General features: G+C 41.3%; 1 protein-coding gene across 1 annotated transcript in view; it reads right to left on the bottom strand.

Moving 5' to 3' along the window:
* Positions 1-16,787: 16,787 nt before the first annotated feature.
* Positions 16,788-18,261, bottom strand: part of GCKR (glucokinase (hexokinase 4) regulator) — a 23,540-nt gene continuing 22,066 nt past the window's right edge. Inside the window, 3 exon segments of the mRNA XM_008584221.1 lie at positions 16,788-16,892; positions 16,895-16,978; positions 17,441-17,575. Of these exon segments, the coding sequence (XP_008582443.1) occupies positions 16,788-16,892; positions 16,895-16,978; positions 17,441-17,575 (324 nt within the window).

Raw genomic sequence — 18,261 nt, 5'->3', positions numbered from 1 at the left:
AAAATAAGGTGACATGGCACCAATGCAATTCAATGAGAAAAGAATGGTATTTTCCATAAATGGGGCTGGATGAAAGGATTGAGATTACATTGAGGTGGTGAGAAAGAGTTGCACAAGTGCAGGATCAGATTTAAAATATTGATATTTTGCTCATCATGGATTATTTGCATTAATTTTGATTTTTGAATAATATTGCATTAAATATTATCTCAATTACTAAGTTTTTTGGTGCCCCTTAAATTGTATGCCTGAGGTGAGTGTCTCACTCATGTTACCCTAGTCCCTGCCTTACTGGAGGAATTAGATATTTATACAAGGGGGCGGGAGGAGGGAAGTAATTTCACCTTTTACCTCACACCATACACAAAAAGTAATTTAAGATGGATCATAGATCTAAATGTGAAAGGAAAAAAGTATATACATAAGTTTTTGAGAAGAAACATAGGAGAGCATCTTCATGGCCTGGTGGTAGGCAAACATTTCTTACACTTGGGGTGGAGGGAAGGGGAGCACTAATCATAAAAGCAAAACTTGACAAATTGGATTTTATTAAAATTAAGAACTTCTGTTCATTAAGACACCATTGCAAGTAAAAAGGTAAACCACAGAGTGGGAAAATTTGTTTTTAATACCTATATCTGGTAAAGGATTCGTGTCCATAATATTTAAAGAATTCCTACAAATCAGTAAGTAAAAGACTGACAATGCAATCATTTAAAACGCACAAAAGACTTGAACAGACAGTTCACAAAAGAGAATTTCCAAACATAATATTTAAAGAATTCCTACAAATCAGTAAGTAAAAGACTGACAATGCAATCATTTAAAATGCACAAAAGACTTGAACAGACAGTTCACAAAAGAGAATTTCCAAACGGCCAATAAACATGAGAAGTTGCTCAATATCATTTGTCACCAGGGAAATGCACATTAAAACCACAGTGCTGTACCACACACACTTACCATAGTGATTTAAAGTAAAAGATGGAAAATGCCAAGTGTTGGCAAGAATATGGAGCAACTAGAACTCTCATACTCTACTCATGGGAGTGTAAATTGGTAAAATCGCTTTAGAAAACTGACATCATCTACTGAAATTAAACACATACAAGGATACCTCAAAAAGTTCATGAAAAAATGGAATTAAAAGATAATACAGGTGGACTTCCAGTCAAGATGGTGGAATAGATGGTCCCCAGCATCACTCTCTCGCACAAATCAACCAATTTACAACAGTAAAAAAGCAATGACAGCCACACTGGGGCCACTTGAGCTCAGGCTAAGAGGAGGAGAGACCTACGGAGTGCATGAAGGCAGGAGAAGCCACAATGAGAGAAAGAAAGAACCACTTGGACCGTTTCAAGCCCTATCCGCTTCTAGGCTGGAGCTGCTGAGCTCTTGGAGCAGGAGCTGGCAAAAGCCACAGTTGTGCCCTTTGTATGAAGGTGCTTGGAGGCAGCAGGGGAGAAGAGAGCCTTGGTGGCCCCCAGACCAGCAAGACCACTAATAGGGTTCCCATGAACCCACATAGGAGAGAGGAGCCACAACAACTGAGAAAAAGGAGCCACTCAGAAGCCAGTGAGTCATCACAAGGGACCGGCACACAGCCCATCCCATGGGAAGTGTTTGCAGCATGGGCGGTGGGGGAGACTGGCCCACTGGGAAAACACTGGGACATAGCAAGGACAGCAGATCTGCACCCCAGTCAGCATAGGACCACTCGGAGGAGACTTGTCAGGAGTATAGAATTGCATGGGGTGCAGTTTGATGAGAACACTCAGGCCTAGACCAGGTGCGGTGGATCTCCTGAGACCTGGAAGTACCTATAAAGTCAACCATTAAAACCTGTGCTGCTCAAAAAGCCTTCCCTGGGGAATCAGCAGCAAAGCAGCAATTTGGCTCAACCACAGAGCTCAAGTGCTGCTCCCCACAGGAAATTCCCCCATTTTAGAAGTAAGAAAAGGACAACAAATTAGTTCCAGTGCAGAGTTTATGTGGTGGGAACAGTGAATAATCCAACACAAAACTGAAAGAAAAAACAAAGTACCCACAACCAGAGACAAAGTTTCATATTAACTAGTAAAGGTCTCATTTCACCAAAGAACACCTATAACACCTAGACGAACCAGAAGTCCCCTGGGCTACCAAAGCAGAAAGGGGGGTGGGCCAGGGGCCTCAGCAATGCCCCCCTGACACCCACAACCAATCCCAAGGGTGAGGGATGAGGGCCCCATCCACACCCCCCACCACACAATCAGCCAGCCCAGTGACAACCACCTAGCTGCTGCAGGAAGTGCCCTGGGCCCTCCAATGCTGAGGTGGTAGGGGCCTTGGGCCTCGGCCATGCCCTCCTGACACCCACAGCCAGCCCAGCCATGACCACCAAGCTGCTGCAGGAAGCTCTCCCAACCCATGGTGGTGGGGGGGCCAAGGGCCTCCACCAGGCCCCCCCACCAACACGTGCAGCCAGCCCAGCAATGGCCACCAAACCGCAGCAAGAAGGGCCCTGGGTTCCCAAGCTGGAATGGTGGGGGTGAGGGCTTTTGCTACACTGCCCTGACATCTGCACCCAGCCTGGCAATGACCAAGCCACCGCTGGAAGCCCCAGGTCTCCCCTGTGAGAATGAGGGTGTGCCATAGGCCTCAATCCCACCCCTCTTCCTTCCTCCTCCTTCCATCACACTTCCTTCCTCTTTCCCCTCTCTCCCTCCCTCCCAACTGCTCCACAACAACATCCTAGAATGTAAAAAATATTAATAAAATTACATTAGAAAAAAAAGATAATACAAATCTTTCCATGAACTTTTTTTTTTTTTGTCTTTTTCTGTGTTCGGCAACGGATCGCAACCCTCAGTGTTGCCCCCGTACCGGACCAGGGACCGGCAACGGGATCGCAACCCTCGGTGCTGCTCCCGCGCCTCGCTCAGCCAGTGAGCGGGAACCGGTCCGTATGTGGGATCCGAACCCTCGGGCGGGAGCGCTGCCACGCTTCCCAAGCGGCGCACTTATCCAGTGCGCCACCGGGCCAGCCCTCCATGAACTTTTTGAAATACCCTCATATACCATATGGCCAAGGAATTCCTCTCCTATTGGAAATAAGGATTCTGCCAACAATGTATCATTTGCAATTAACATCTCAAAACCTTCTTTATCTTATCATATAGGTATACTTTTTTAAATTATAAAAACAATAAACAATTGACTTTTTAAAATGCAATGTACAAGAATTCCAGAAATCGGATGATGAAAGCATTTTTTGGTCTATCATTTATGCCACAAGACGTAGTTAAATTTCATTCTATGTTTTAATATACATTGGGTCCCCCAACTAACAAGCATTACATAACGTCACTTTAAAATTTGTTAACAAAATGCATGACTCTCAAAAACACAATGCTTAGCAAAAGAAGCCAGAATGCTTCTTTTGTTAACAAAATGCATGACTCTCAAAAACACAATGCTTAGCAAAAGAAGCCAGAATGCTTCTTTTGTTAACAAAATGCATGACTCTCAAAAACACAATGCTTAGCAAAAGAAGCCAGAATGCTTCTTTTGTTAACAAAATGCATGACTCTCAAAAACACAATGCTTAGCAAAAGAAGCCAGAATGCTTAGCAAAAGAATATATGCTGTATGATTCTACTTTTATAAGGTTCAAGAATAGGCAAAACTAATCCATGACAATAGAAATCAGAAGAAAGGTTTCCTCTGGGTGGTGAGGACAGACTAGAAAATAACATAAAGAAACTTTTCAGGGTTATGGCACTGCTACATCTCAATTGGGCTGTTAGCTGCATGGGTATATACATTTATCAAAATCATCAGGGCCGCCCCAGTGGCGCACTGGAGAGTGCGCCGCTTGGGAGCATGGCGGCACTCCCGCCGAGGGTTCGGATCCCATGTGGAGACCGGTTCCCACTCACTGGCTGAGCGCGGTGCGGGCGCAACACCGAGGGTTGCAATCCCATCGCCGGTCCCCGGTACGGGCGCGACACCGAGGGTTGCGATCCCGTTACCGGTCAGTAAAAAAGACAAAAAGGAAAAAAAAAATCATCATACTATACATTTAAGATCTGTGCATTTTTGCTGTATGTAATTATACCTCAATAAAAAAGTATTTATTGACAAAAGCTTTTTCTTACATATATATGTAGTAAGAAATTTCATTGTTTTATGCAGATTGACCTATTGAGTAATTTACACTATACTTTGTTTTTATTGCTGCATCCTTTTGAGAAATAGACTAGATTCATGTTTCTCCTCGCCAAAGAAGGTAACCAGCCAGGCCTTTGTCCTTAGGGTCTTGGTTCTGCTAATACACAACAGAGAATTAGTTTTTTGGGGCTGAAAAAATTGGCAGCAACCTAAAAGGCAATCCTCATATAAGTCTAGACCTGTGGAGGATTTTAAGCTGAAGTGTGCCAGAGGTTTAGCCTTTAGTTCTGCAGGGATTAGGCGGGAGAGGAAAACTGGCTCCCTGAAACTGGGAAACAACACTGAAGCTGCAGGTGCACTGGGTGGTGGGGCACCAAGCCTGAAAGAATTTAGCCCTCCTGGTATTAAGAGCTCAGGTACAGCAGTTTGGGGGCCTTAGCAAAGGTCCCTGTGACCAAGTTTGGCACTGAGGGATTGAACCACATTTTTGCCTTCATATGGCAAAAAGAAAAGCAACAGCTATCCCTACGGCTTAAGGGTTTGGCCCTCTGCTATTCTGGATAAACTGCATAAGCACTGGAAATCTTATACAACACAAAGGCTGTGGAGGAAAAGCTGATATTGGATTTTTTTTTTTTTTTTTTTTTTTGCTAACCTGTAATGGGAGGCTTAAGCCAGATTATATTTGATGTAGACAAAAAAAGTATTTGCTACTTCTTGTACCAAAGTGTTGTGAAAAAATTCATACCTATTTCAGTAAAGTCAATTAAATATCGTGCATCACTTGTTACATAGGAAAAAGTGGACATTTGTCTTTTCTCTTACTCTTAAAGATTATGTTAAAATGAACTTTGTAATTTTAATAAACATAGTATTTTAAAGTAAAATACTATTTCCCTGAAATACCATATATTATGAAAAAGGGACAAAATGATCTTTAAAGAGGTTGACAAGTTATGACAATAAAAGAAGTCTGAGAATCAAAAAAAGTTGGGAAGTGCTACTGCAGGCAGTGGGGTCCTGAGATTTTGTTTTAGTTACTTTCAGCAGAGTGACATGATCAGCTTTGGGGTTTTTGTGTGTGTTGCATTTTTGTTTTGTAGTGGCAGGGTCTATGCTCCAGGCTGGAAAAAGTTTATAGAAGACCAGTTAAAAGACTATAAATAGTTCAAGAGATGAAGATGAATCCAGATCCAGATCTGGATTGCTGTATTTGAGAGATGCTTCTTAGAGAAAAATTGAAAGACTTTGCAGCCCAATATATCTATAGCCATATCTATCTTCAAGATCTAGAGTCTAGGCGGGCACTGTCCAGTAGAATATTCTATGATGATGGAAATATTCTATATCTGTTGTGTCCAACATGATAACCTCTAGTCACATGTGAGCATTTGAAAGGTAGCTAGTGTAATAGAGGAAGTAAATTTTATTTAATTTTAATTAATTTAAATTTAAATGACCACATGTGGCTATTGGATACAATATCAGACATGACAGGTCTAGATCATTAATTTGACCTGCTTGCTCTATTTACAAAAGCTAGGCGATGGAACCAGACTAAATGTCCATCGGTGGATAACTGGATAAGAAAATTGTGGTATATATACACAATGGAATACTACTCAGCCATAAAAAAGAATGAAATTCTACTATTTGCAACAACATGGTTGAGCCTGGAGAAAATTATCCTAAGTGAAACAACTCAGGTACAGAAAGAGAAATACTGAATATTTTCACTCATAACTGGGAGCTGAATCCATAAATAAACAAATGAACAATAGAGACAGAGAGAAAGAAAGAAACAAACAACAATCACAGTAATATGCTGAACTTTTAGAAAATCAGAGGTGGAAAAGGGGAGGGGAGGGGAAAGGGAGGGGGGCTCATGAGGAATTGGTCAATGGGCACAAAGAATGATTGAGTATTGTGCTGATGAATAAGCTAACTATCCTGATCTAACCACCACACATTGTACACCATTATTGAAAATCAACATTGTACCCCACATGTATGTATAATAAAAAATTTAAGATAAATAAATAAAATAATTAGAGCTGCTTGATGAATAGCTCCACATAAATTTTACAAGCATTTCCAATGCAATAATTTATTTTCTGCCTCCTATCACACTCACAACTTTTCTTGTCTGTTTCCTACGTCATTTAAAACTTCATCATCTTGTCAGTCATCCAGGGTTAAAACTGAGAAGTCATTTATTTATTTCATCAACTTACATGGAGCACTTAACTATATGCTACGCAGTACACTAGGCACTAGGGATACAAAGGTGAACGTAGTCCTCACAGGAAATGATAATAATGCTTATAATTAACTCTTTGCATCAAGAAAAATAGACTCAGTCCCCTGCTTCTCTTTTTGCCTCACCTCCCACATCTAAACTTTCACCCCAGTACCCTCCCCATTCTTTCACATCCCTGAGAGCAGAGATTTTTGTCACTTCCATTTGCTCCTGTATCCATAGTGTCCAGAAGAGTGCATATGGTGGTGGGGGTGGGTGATAAATATTTGGGGGATGAAGCCATGTTTCTCTTCCACCTTACTGCTCTGAGTCTTTTATTTTCTCCCTCCTTCTCACCAAGCCATTAACATAGCTTAGCTATGGCAGAGAACTACCATAAAACTTACAGGAGTTACTTAAAGCCTCACTCTCAAACTGTGATCCTCAGTCCAACAGCAGCAGTATTACCTGGAAGCTTGTTAGAAATGCAGAATCTCGATACCCTAGAATTACTAAATCATAATCTGCTTTCTAACAAGACCCCCTCGGTGATTTGTATGCATATTAGAGTTTGAGGAGCACTATTTTTACCTGGATTTAAAATCTTTTATATCTTTCAATTGCACACAGAATCATATTTATTCAAAGTATTTAGCCTGGCATTCAAAACCCTCTAAAATGTGACCTCTGTCAGTCTCCCAACCTTTTCTCTCTCTGAGTTCCCTACGTTTCTACACTCGATCCAGAACGGTGTTCTCACCTCTCCTCAAACACATCTAATACTCTTCTCCTTCCCATGCTTTTCCCCAATCCATTCCCTCTTTTTGGAAAGTCTTCCACCACACTGTTCTCACCTCTCCTCAAACACATCTAATACTCTTCTCCTTCCCATGCTTTTCCCCAATCCGTTCCCTCTTTTTGGAAAGTCTTCCAACCACCCCATCCACCTTCAAAATCATGTCCTTCCTTTGAAACACAACTCAAACCTGAGCTCTCCCTGAAGGAATTTTATTGATTCCGCCTCGACCCCCCCCCCAGTTAAAAATTCTCTCCCTCCCATGTCTTTAGCAATATTTACACCCCTATTAACATCGCATTCTCTTTCCTTGAAGTTATGTGTATATCTGTCTGTCTGTCTCCCCCACTTCACCTGAAGCTCCTAGAATGGGGACAGCGTTATTCTTCCCCCATGTCTAGTACATTGCCATATACAATAGGTGCTCAAGGTTTGTCAAAAAAAGGATTTATAGTGACCTATAGGAAGACACCAAGGGCACTGTCTCAATTCACTATGTCCCATCCAATTCCTCCCATGGCTCAAAGAGTCGGAGTTTCTATGGCTTCCAGGGCAGGGAGCAGTGAATTTCAAGGGAAGGTTGCTTCACATACCTCTGAGTCTCTCTTGGCTGCCACCTGCCCCCAGCTCTGATTCCCACAAAACAGCACCCAAATCCCCCAAACAAGAAAACCAAATAATAATACAAGGCTGAGATATGATGGAAAGGGGATGGCCAGACCCCAAATTGTGCCATTATTCAAACCCATGCCCTTCTCAGCCAGAAAGTTTTCTCCCTCAAGGCTGTGACTCCATATGACATCACAATGGGCATTCCAAGGTAAATCTGACAGGATCCCACCAATGTGCATGCTGCTGAGTGCCTTCTCTGAGTCGTACCCAGAGCACCATCTGCTGCCCCTTCCTGCAGCTGCCCATGGGCTGCTCTGACGGCCAAAGCTCAGGGAAGAGCTCCGGTATGGTTCTTCCAGCATTGTGCTGAGCAACTTGTCATTAAGTAGGGAGTGTAGAGGCAAGATTTCAAAGGAGAAGGCCTTCCACGTGGCTTGTTCTGCCCTACAAACATTTTCTCTGGAGCCAGTCACTCCCTAGAGGTCCAGGTATGGTGTCATATGTTCCAAACCACAAATTAGAATCCAGGGTCAAGTAAATTTTAAAAAGGTAGGATATTTTAAGTAGGTACTCTCAGAGAATTTGAGATGTACAGTTTCCTAAGTCCGAGGCTTGACACATTTCCTAGCTGCTGTAGCAGTGAGGCAGAGAAAAGATGTCACAGAGGGAGATTAAATGACCTTAAAGGATCACTCTACCCCAGAATCTATGGTCTCATTTTCAAAGTCTAGAACATTTATTTTGTCATTACATCCAGAGTTGACTGGATTCTCTAGGGTTAATTCACTATAAACAAAAAAATGAGAAGGAATCAATTTGTGCTGTAACAAAGATTAATTAAATTGGCCAGGGCATTCTTTTTTCTTATAGGAAAGCTAATCTTGTTTCTTTTCATTTTTTTCTTCTTTTTGCAGCTGGCCAGTATGGATATCCGAATGCTTGACCTTGGCGTTATAAGGAAAGGTAATCTGAAAAAGAAAGTCAGTGAACTGTTGAACAGTGGGCACTGTCTTAGAAGACAGACATGGTCTCTCACTTCATAGAATTTTCAGTCTATAGGTGCAGCCTAAATAATGTTTTTGAAAAGCCCATCAAGAAGGAAGTAGTTAAATAAATATGGTATATCCTTATTATGAAATACTCTGCAGTCACTATAAAGATTATAATTATAAAGAATGAGATCTGTTATGTAAACTAAGCACACATTATGTGGCAGGTACTAGTTATATGCCAGTCTAGAGTTCTAAGAAAAGATTAGGACTGAAGCTATAGTTTTGGGTTCTTAAAATGCATTATATGTACACTTGACAAGAACCTTCCTCTATACGTATATAAAAATGTGGTTTTTGTGTCTTAAATATTTACTATTATGCTTGAGATAGTCATCCATGCTATTTTGTATAGCTGTGATTCATTTTTATTATGATACTGATGGACATTTGGCTTGTTTTCAGTGTTCGGCTACTATAAATAATGCTGTTAAAAACATCCACTTTAGCTGCATTATACTAGTTGTGATATATAGCATTTTTGTTATCATTTAGTGGCAACTATTTTCTAACTTCTATAATAATTTCTTCTTCAATCCACACATTATTTAGAAATTTATTTTAAAAATTCTAGATATATGGGGATTTTCTAACTATCTAACAGAGTCACACTGTATCAGAATACATACTTTCAATAATTTCAATCTTTTGAAATGTTTGAGACTTTATTCCCAGTTTATGGTCAATTAAAAAAAATTCTAGGGGCTGGCCCCATGGCTCACTCCAGTGAGTGAGGTATGGTGCTGATAACACCAAGGCCACGGGTTCAGATTCTATATATGGATGGCCGGTTTGCTCACTGGCTGAGTGTGGTGCTGACAACACCAAGCCAAGGGTTAAGATTCCCTTACTGGTCATCTTAAAAAAAAAAAAAGAATCCCTGCTCTAGAGTGTCTACCTAGGAATGGAATTGCTAAGTTATAGAGTATGTGTAACAAACTTTAGTAGACAGTGCCAAACTGTTTTCCAAAGTGCTTATGTCAATTAATACTTCCACCAGTGGCAAATGCCAGTTCTTCATGCTCCACCAATACATGGTATTGCTGGGCTGTTTAATTTTAGCCAATCTGGTATGTGTATGTGTGGTACTTATATTGCACTGTGGTTTTAATTTGAATTTCTCTGATTACTAATAGATAGAACACATTTTCATGTTAATTGGCCATTTAGCCTTTAAATAAATTGCTGCATTCCAATTGCTAATATTTTGCTTAGAATTTTTGCATCTTTTTTCATGAGCAGTCTGTAATTTTTTGTTTTGTTTTTGTCAGGTTTTTGGTATCAAGGTTATGCTAGATTCAGGAATTAGAGAAGGTTTCTTCTTTTTTTTTTAATGCTCTGAAAGAGTTTGTAGAAAGAGTGTGTGTAAGGTTGGAACTATTTGATCCTTCAATATTTGGAAGAATTTGTCAGTAAAGCCATGCAAGCCTGGAGTTTTCTTTGAGTGAGGTTTTTTGACTATAGATTCAATTTATTTGAAGGTTATAATACTATTGAGGATATATGGGTGGGAGGGGTGAGTCAGCTTTGAAAGGTATTTTCTAGTAATTTTTCCATTTAATCTACATTTTCAAATGCACAAGTATTGACATAAAGTTATCCAAATATAGCGATGTCTCCTTTGTTTTTGCAGTATTGGTTATTTGTGGGTTTGGGGGGGTTTTGTTTGTTTGTTTGCTTGCTTTTTTTCAGTTTTCCTTGATCTATTTGCTAGAGATTTGTTAATTTTATCAATCATTTCAAAGAACTTTTTGTATGTTTGTTTTCTATTTCAATAATTTCTGCATTTATTATTTCCTTATTTCTTTCTGGATTTATTTTGCTGCTATTTTTCTAACTTCTTGAGATGAATGCCTAGATTATTCATTTTCAGCCCTTTTCTCTTAATATATGCATTTGAGGATATAAACTTCCTCCTTAATACTACTTTAGCTGCATTATACTAGTTGTGATATATAGCATTTTTGTTATCATTTAGTGGCAACTATTTTCTAACTTCTATAATAATTTCTTCTTCAATCCACACATTATTTAGAAATTTATTTTAAAAATTCTAGATATATGGGGATTTTCTAACTATCTAACAGAGTCACACTGTATCAGAATACATACTTTCAATAATTTCAATCTTTTGAAATGTTTGAGACTTTATTCCCAGTTTATGGTCAATTAAAAAAAATTCTAGGGGCTGGCCCCATGGCTCACTCCAGTGAGTGAGGCCGCGGGTTTGGATCCTATATAGGGATGGCCGGTGCACTCACTGGCTGAGCATGGTGCAGACAACTCCATGACGAGGGTTGCGCTCCACTTACCAGTCAAAAAAAAAAAAATGTTCTATGTGTGCTTAAAAATAAGATGCATTCTTCAGGTGATAGAAATAATGTCTCCATATGTCCATTTGATCAATTGCTAATCTTTTGTTGTTGCTGCCGTTGTTGGCAGGTGGCCAGTACTGGGATCTGAACTCTTGACTGGAGTATTATCAGCACCTCATTCTAACCAAGAGAGCTAACTGGCCAGCCCCAATTTTGATAATTTGAATGTTCAAGTCTACATGATTTCTAAGCTTTTGTCTGATTTTTCATCAATTACTAAGACAAGCATATAAAATCTCCTACTATGATTGTAGATTTTTTTTTTTTTTTTTTTTTACAAAGATGACCAGTAAGGGGATCTTAACCCTTGACTTGGTGTTGTCAGCACCACGCTCACCCAGTGAGCGAACCGGCCATCCCTATGTGGGATCCGAACCCGGGGCCTTGGTGTTATCAGCACCGCACTCTACCGAGTGAGCCACAGGCCGGCCCTGTAGATTTGTTTTGATGTCCTTTGAGGTCTGGGGATTTTTGCTTTATATATTCTAAATTATTATTTAAAATCATAATATATCCCTGGTGGATTAAATCTTTTATCACTGTGAAGATCCTCTTTATCTCTAGTAATACTTTTTTACCTTAAATTATTTTTTCTGATATTAATATTGCCATAGCAATTTTCTTTTGGTTGGTATATCTTTTCCCATTTTTTTACTTTCTACCTTTCTATCCCCTTTTGTTTTAGTACTAGATATAAAACAAAGGCCATATATATGCCATTTGCAAGAGATGCATCTAAAACAAAAAAATTTTAGTTGGAGCATTATTCCATTTACATTTAATGTAATTACTAAAGTATTTGAGTCAAAATTACACTCTTACTTTATACCTTCTATTTTGTCTTGTTTTATGTTTCTTTTTCTCTCCTTTCTTGACTTTTATTTAGATGACTAAGTATTTTTTAATTACTCCATTTTCCCCTTTACTAATTGGAAGTTATACTCTGTTTTTATTTTTTTAGTGCAGGGGCTGGCAAACTATGACCTGTACACCAAATCTAGCTAGCTACCTGTTTTTGCAAATAAAAATTTATTGGAAGAGTCACACCCATTTAATATAATATTTATGGCTGCTTTTATGCTACAACAGCAGAGTTGAGCAGTTATGACAGAGAACAAAGGGCCTGCAAAGACTAAAATATTTGCCAACCTTGTTTTTAGTGGATACCTTTTAAAATGCAGAATGAATACTTACTTTATCAATGTCTTAAATCAATCAAAACCTTTATCCTCTTTATGGATAGATCAGGCCCTTAGACTACTTTAATGCTATTTACCCCTCCCCAAATATGTTACTGTAATTAGGATTTTTTTTTAAAATAAACTTTTTATTTTGGAATAACTTTAGATTTACAGAAAAGTTGCAATGATAGTACAGCAAGTTCCCATATACCCTTCACCTAGTTTCATCTAATGTTAACATCTTGTATATCTTCGGTACATTTGTCAAAACTATGAGATTAACACTGGTATATTTACTATTAACTAAACTCCAGACTTTATTCAAATTACAACAGTTTTCCTGCTAATGTTCTTTTTCTGTCCGGGATCCAACCAGGGGTTGCATTTAGTTATCATGTCTCCTGAGTGTCCTCTGGTCTATGACGATTTCTCAGTCTTTCCTTGTTTTTCATGACCTTAACAATTTTAAGGAATACCGGGCAGGTATTTTGTAAAATGTTCCTAAATTTGGGTTTCTGTGATGTTTTCATTATGCTTAGACTGAGGTTACGTGTTCTTGGAAGGAAAACCACAGAGAGGTAACATGCCTGTAGTGGATTGAATTATGCCCCCCAAGACTCACTGAAGCTTGAATTGTGTCCCCCGAGTTTTATGTATTAGAAATTAGCCCCCACCATGACTGTTAAGAGGGCGGGAAATCCTATCATGGTAATTGAAAGGTGGGGCTTTGAAGAGGTGATTGGATTGTAGGACCATGCAGTAGTGAATGGATTAAAAATGGTGGTCAGGGGCATGGTTCTGAGGGCTTTAAGAGAAGAGGAGAGTCTGTCTTTCTCTCTCTCTGCTTCCACCATCTTGCAATGTGAGACCCCTGAGTCACTGCTGCCACCACCAGATGGACTTTGGACTTCCCAGACTCAGAAACTGTAAGCAATAAATGTCGTTTTTCTTTATAAATCACCCAGTTTCAAGCATTTTGTTACAAGCAACAGGAATGGACTAATACAATGTCCTTCTCATTACATCGTATCAGGAGGTCCATGATGTGCACTGGAGGTGCTAATCTTGGTTATTTGGTTAGGGTAGTGCTTGCCAAGTTTCTCCACAGTAAAGTCACTATTTTTCTCTTTCCATACTCTGTTCTTTGGAAGCAAGCCCCTAAATCTAACCCATATTGGAGGTGTGGGGGGTGTGGGGGTATGGGGGTGTGGAGTGATTAAGCTCCATTTCCTTGAGGGAAATATATTTACATATATTATTTGGAATTCTTGTGTAGGGCAGATTTCTCTCCCCCCCCCCTGCTTTATTTATTTAATCATTTATTTATATTGGTATAAACTCATGGTTATTTATTTTGTACTTTGTGTTACAGTTCAAAAGTACATTATTTACTTTATTGCTCAAACTGTTCCAACTCTGGACATGAGGAGTTCTTCACATTGGCTCCTGTGTCCCTTTGACTTATCTTTATAATTGTGGAGTTTTTGAGCAATTCCTTGCTTTCTGGCACTACAGGATACTCCAGGACTCTTCCTCCTGTCTCTTTTCCTACTCTATAACACCCTAGTCACAGATTAAAAATGACCCAATTCTTCTACCATGATGGAAGCATTTTGCATCATCTAGATGCAGTGCCTGTCCTCTCAGCCCTAGGATTAGACCCACCTGTCCAAACCATGCCTAAGTTTACACTGAATCTTAGGCATTTTTCTGTGTTTGTAGAGCCCATCCTTGGAAGAAGCTTGAGGCCCCTCCAACTCCTACCTGGTCCCAATATCCTCCTTCAACCTTATAGCCTATCTAATATTCAAGACGTGGCCCCAGCTTGTCTAACCTTCAAGACCACCTAGGGTATGAAAAGACTAGCTAGCTGATTTGGAGGAGAGATCGTGAGTTCCATATTTTTACATATTAAGCTTGAAGTGTGCACGATGTTCAAATATCTCCTGCCCCATCCCCTCTTGCTTTTGATGCAGCAAATAGATATAGCAGGAAATTGTTTCCTTTATCTTCCACAATCCAATCCAATCTTCTGGGCCAGGCCCTTTAGTCATTTCAGCACAATTACAGGACTGCCCTGTGTTTACAATAGATTATTCACTACTGTTTTTGCTGATGATTGCTTTCTCCAAATAAAGTTGTAAAAGTTGACACCTTACCATTTACCTCTAGATATTTCTAAGAAATGTTTGAACTTCTTCAACTCTACCTACAGCACAGATTCCATTGACAATGACCTGACTCTTTGATATCAGATCCACATACCAATGCAAGTCTCCAAACATTCTCAGGTTTTGTTTGGCTGTTCCTTTACCGCACCCCAACCTCCTTTCTTCCAAAACTTTCCTTGGTTCTTGGCCTACCCTGTAATCTCCCAAAACAATTCTTTTCTTTTCTTTTTTTTCCTTTTTGTCTTTTTTCGTGACCAGCAAAGGGACCGCAACCCTCGGTGTCGTGCCCGTACCGCGACCGGCAACGGGATCGCAACCCTCGGTGTTGCGCCCGCACCGCGCTCAACCAGTGAGCGGACCAGTCTCTATATGGGATCCAAACCCTCGGCGAGAGTGCCACCGCACTCCCAAGCGCCGCACTCTACCGAGTGCACCACCGGGCCGGCCCTCCCAAAACAATTCTGGCAGCTCTCTACTTATCTTACTTACTTCAACCCGGTCTGTCTTGTATTAGAATTGCTCATATGTGCATTTGAGTTTCTAGGGGTGGTAATCTTTGTCTCCTCCTCAATGCCAGGGTGTGTCCAGCCTCTAAAGTCCCCTAAGGATGAGCAGTACTCCATCTTGTTCATAAGACCTAAATATCACTATTCAATTATATGAGAATTGAATTTACTTGATATATTTGCACCATCCAAGTATGTGGCAAGTAAAAGAACTCTGGGCATCTGGACTCCTCCTGCATCCAGCCTTGGGAAAACCCAACCCAGCACCATAATCCACCACCATGTGGGAGTGGGGGTCCTGCACATGTTGGCATCATCAGCAGGATCACGGGGTGCTCTACCTTCTCAGGCCCTAGAAGCTGACTTGACCTTGCTCATGATGCTAAGATGAGAAATTAATATACCCAATGAAAACACATGGGAGAGAGTTGTGGGCAAAGAGAAGCAGAGGGCCTTTGCAGGATCCTTTCCTAACTTTAGCCATCTTGAGCTGCAGAGTTAGGAAGAAATGTTTGTAGAAGATGATAGACAAAGGGGTGACACTCAGAAGGCACTTTGAGAGCGGTAGTTTGGGAGAGAAGAGTTGGGTGAAGATCTAAGGCAGCAGTGTAAAGGCATGAAACAGGCACACAGAGCTCAGATAGGAGCTGGAGGCCCACCGATGTACAGAAAGGCCTTGTGGCTGCCTTAAAAAGGTTGATTATTCTATCCTCATAAAACCGAAATGTGGTTCCTTAGCAGTCAACCACCTGCCTAAAAGTTCCAGTGACCTTCTTTACAGAAAGGTTTTGTCCCCAGAGGGTATGAAAACCAGGTAGCTAGTACCTGGATATTTTTTGGGCACAAAGGGGAGCCAGTTCTCTACTATGGAAGCCACACATTGAAAAGGCACTGAGGAGCTGGCATGAACCTGGGATGAACACGGGTGCCTTTGATTTGTCAAAAGATGGGACAGCTAAGGTCTTAATTGTACAGAATGGGATTTCTAGTGTTTGTTGGATCCCCTGCCCAAAAGGTGTTCAGCACCTCCAGAGTTGCTTACATTCCTCTTACCAACAAATGGCAGGGGATGCAACCCTCACTTCCTGGTCTCAGGTGTGGAGGTAGTGTTCATTCTAGTGACAAGGACCCTGTCATGTCTAATCAGCATTGCCTTTTCCTTTTTGTCTTATGTTAGGGACACAACTTCTTCCTCTCTTTCACTGGAATTATCTAAAAGTTCCCACCTTCCCTTGTTTGTGTGTCTGTATGGGACTGAAGTGTGTGTGTGCATGTGTGTGCACATTTGCCTGCATGTTGGAGATGGGGGATGTGGGGGTGCTGCAGTAAAATTCGTGTCAGAGGCCAATGAAATGGGGGGTATGGGGTGAGTGAGAATTACTAAAACAAATCTGCTGTTGGGACCAACTCATGCCACCATCTTGTCCCACCTCTAATATACTGAGTCTGTTTTACTGACTTTAGAAGGTTAACTTTCCAAAGCAAAAGATTTAGTTTTATTTCTGAAATCAGAATAAGCCAGTGAAAATGGAAACCACTGGGTTGAAAGCAAGAGCTCTCCCCCAAGGTGGAGAGAATCTTTCTCCCCACCCTGGGCTGCTGGTGCCCCTGGAAACTGAGCCTCTCCCTCCCACCATATGTGCCACTGGCACAAGTCCCCTTGGGCTGGGCTGGGACCTCTTCACATGCCCAGAAACAGCAGTTCACTGCATGGCAGCCTCTACAGTCTCGAGGGGATCTGCATTGCGCTTCCAACCTGGGTCAGCAAGGGCAATCCTGACAGCCTCACAGACTGGAGCTAGAGCCTCACAGAAGGAGCTACAGCTAGGTGTGCCTTGGCCTCATCAGGGATTGAACACCAGAATAGGAGGCTCAGCAAGGCTGTGGTGATCACCTGTAGGGAGGAAGCAGGAAGAAGGGAAGCCTGAGAAAGTGAGATCATCTGAGGAAGAACTCTGGAGGAGCTAGAGCATTTGGAGTGAGATTCAGGAGCCAACAGGCTGGATGCAAGAATAGGACATTATCAATAGAAAATGGTAATGAGGTGGGTCAAGAGCAGAGAGAAACATTTACCCTGACCCTGAAAACTCCTATTCATCCTTCAAAACCCAGCGCAAAGGCTCCTCCTCCCTCTCTTTCCCGACTCCTCTCCTAGGAAGGATAGAAGACCCCTTTTCTGTGCCCCTGTAGTACCTTTTCCATACCTCTGTGATCACCTGTTGCAGTCATGTCTCCCCCATAAAGAGGGAGCTCCTCAGGGGCAGAATGTCACTGAGCTTCATAAACCCAATGCCAAGCAAAGTTCCTGAAAGTGCTTGATAAGGGTTTGTTGAATGACCAGCAGTGGGCAAGATACCTGTTCCTTCTCATTTGCAACCCGGATGTGGCAGGAGATGGGAGCAGCCCGAATATTATCTGACAGTGGCTGAGGAAAGTGGATTGCTTGAACGAGGCTCTCGATGCATTGAGCCTTGGACTGTCCAGAGAACCGCTATGGAAGAAGTGGTAAGGTCAGTGTCAGGCTAGAAGGTCAGGGGAACTGAGAAGGGGTCTAGGAAGAAGAAAGAACTAGGAGAGTGGGGGCTGGGATCCCGAAGACAGGCTGTAGAGGCTACAGAGAATTCATCCCTGTGACGATCCCAAACGCATAATCCCCAGGTGTAAAGAAAAACAGGGTTAAAGGGGCTGGTGATGGGCCTTGATTGGCCGGGTTAAACTGGAGAATTAATGGAAAATTGGTCAAATTTTCAGCTGTGTCCCATCAACCCCACAGATTGGTAATCTTAAACCGAACTCCCTCCCTCCGTTTCCTCCCTGCACCTTGTTCATCCACAAATGCTGCTTCCTTTTGCCACCACCCTCCCCTCTGTCTAGCTCAGCACCGTCCAATAGAAACACAATGCAAGCCACATGTCATTTTAAGTTTTCTAGTAGCTGCATTAAAAAAGAAACAGGTGAAATCAATTTTAATAATATATTTTATTTAAAGCAATTATCCAAAATGTTTCAACATGTAAGCAATATCAAAAATTATTATTGAGGGCCGGCCCGGTGGCGCACTGGATAGTGCGCCGCTTGGGAAGCGTGGCGGCACTCCCGCCTGAGGGTTCGGATCCCACATACAGACCGGTTCCCGCTCACTGGCTGAGCGAGGCACAGGAGCAACGCCAAGGGTTG

This window comes from Galeopterus variegatus, unplaced genomic scaffold, assembly GCF_000696425.1.
Source record: "Galeopterus variegatus unplaced genomic scaffold, G_variegatus-3.0.2 Scaffold3176, whole genome shotgun sequence".
Classification (NCBI taxonomy): Eukaryota; Metazoa; Chordata; class Mammalia; order Dermoptera; family Cynocephalidae; genus Galeopterus; species Galeopterus variegatus.
Note: the sequence above shows the minus strand (reverse complement) of the source record. Positions and strands in the feature narration are given on the sequence as shown.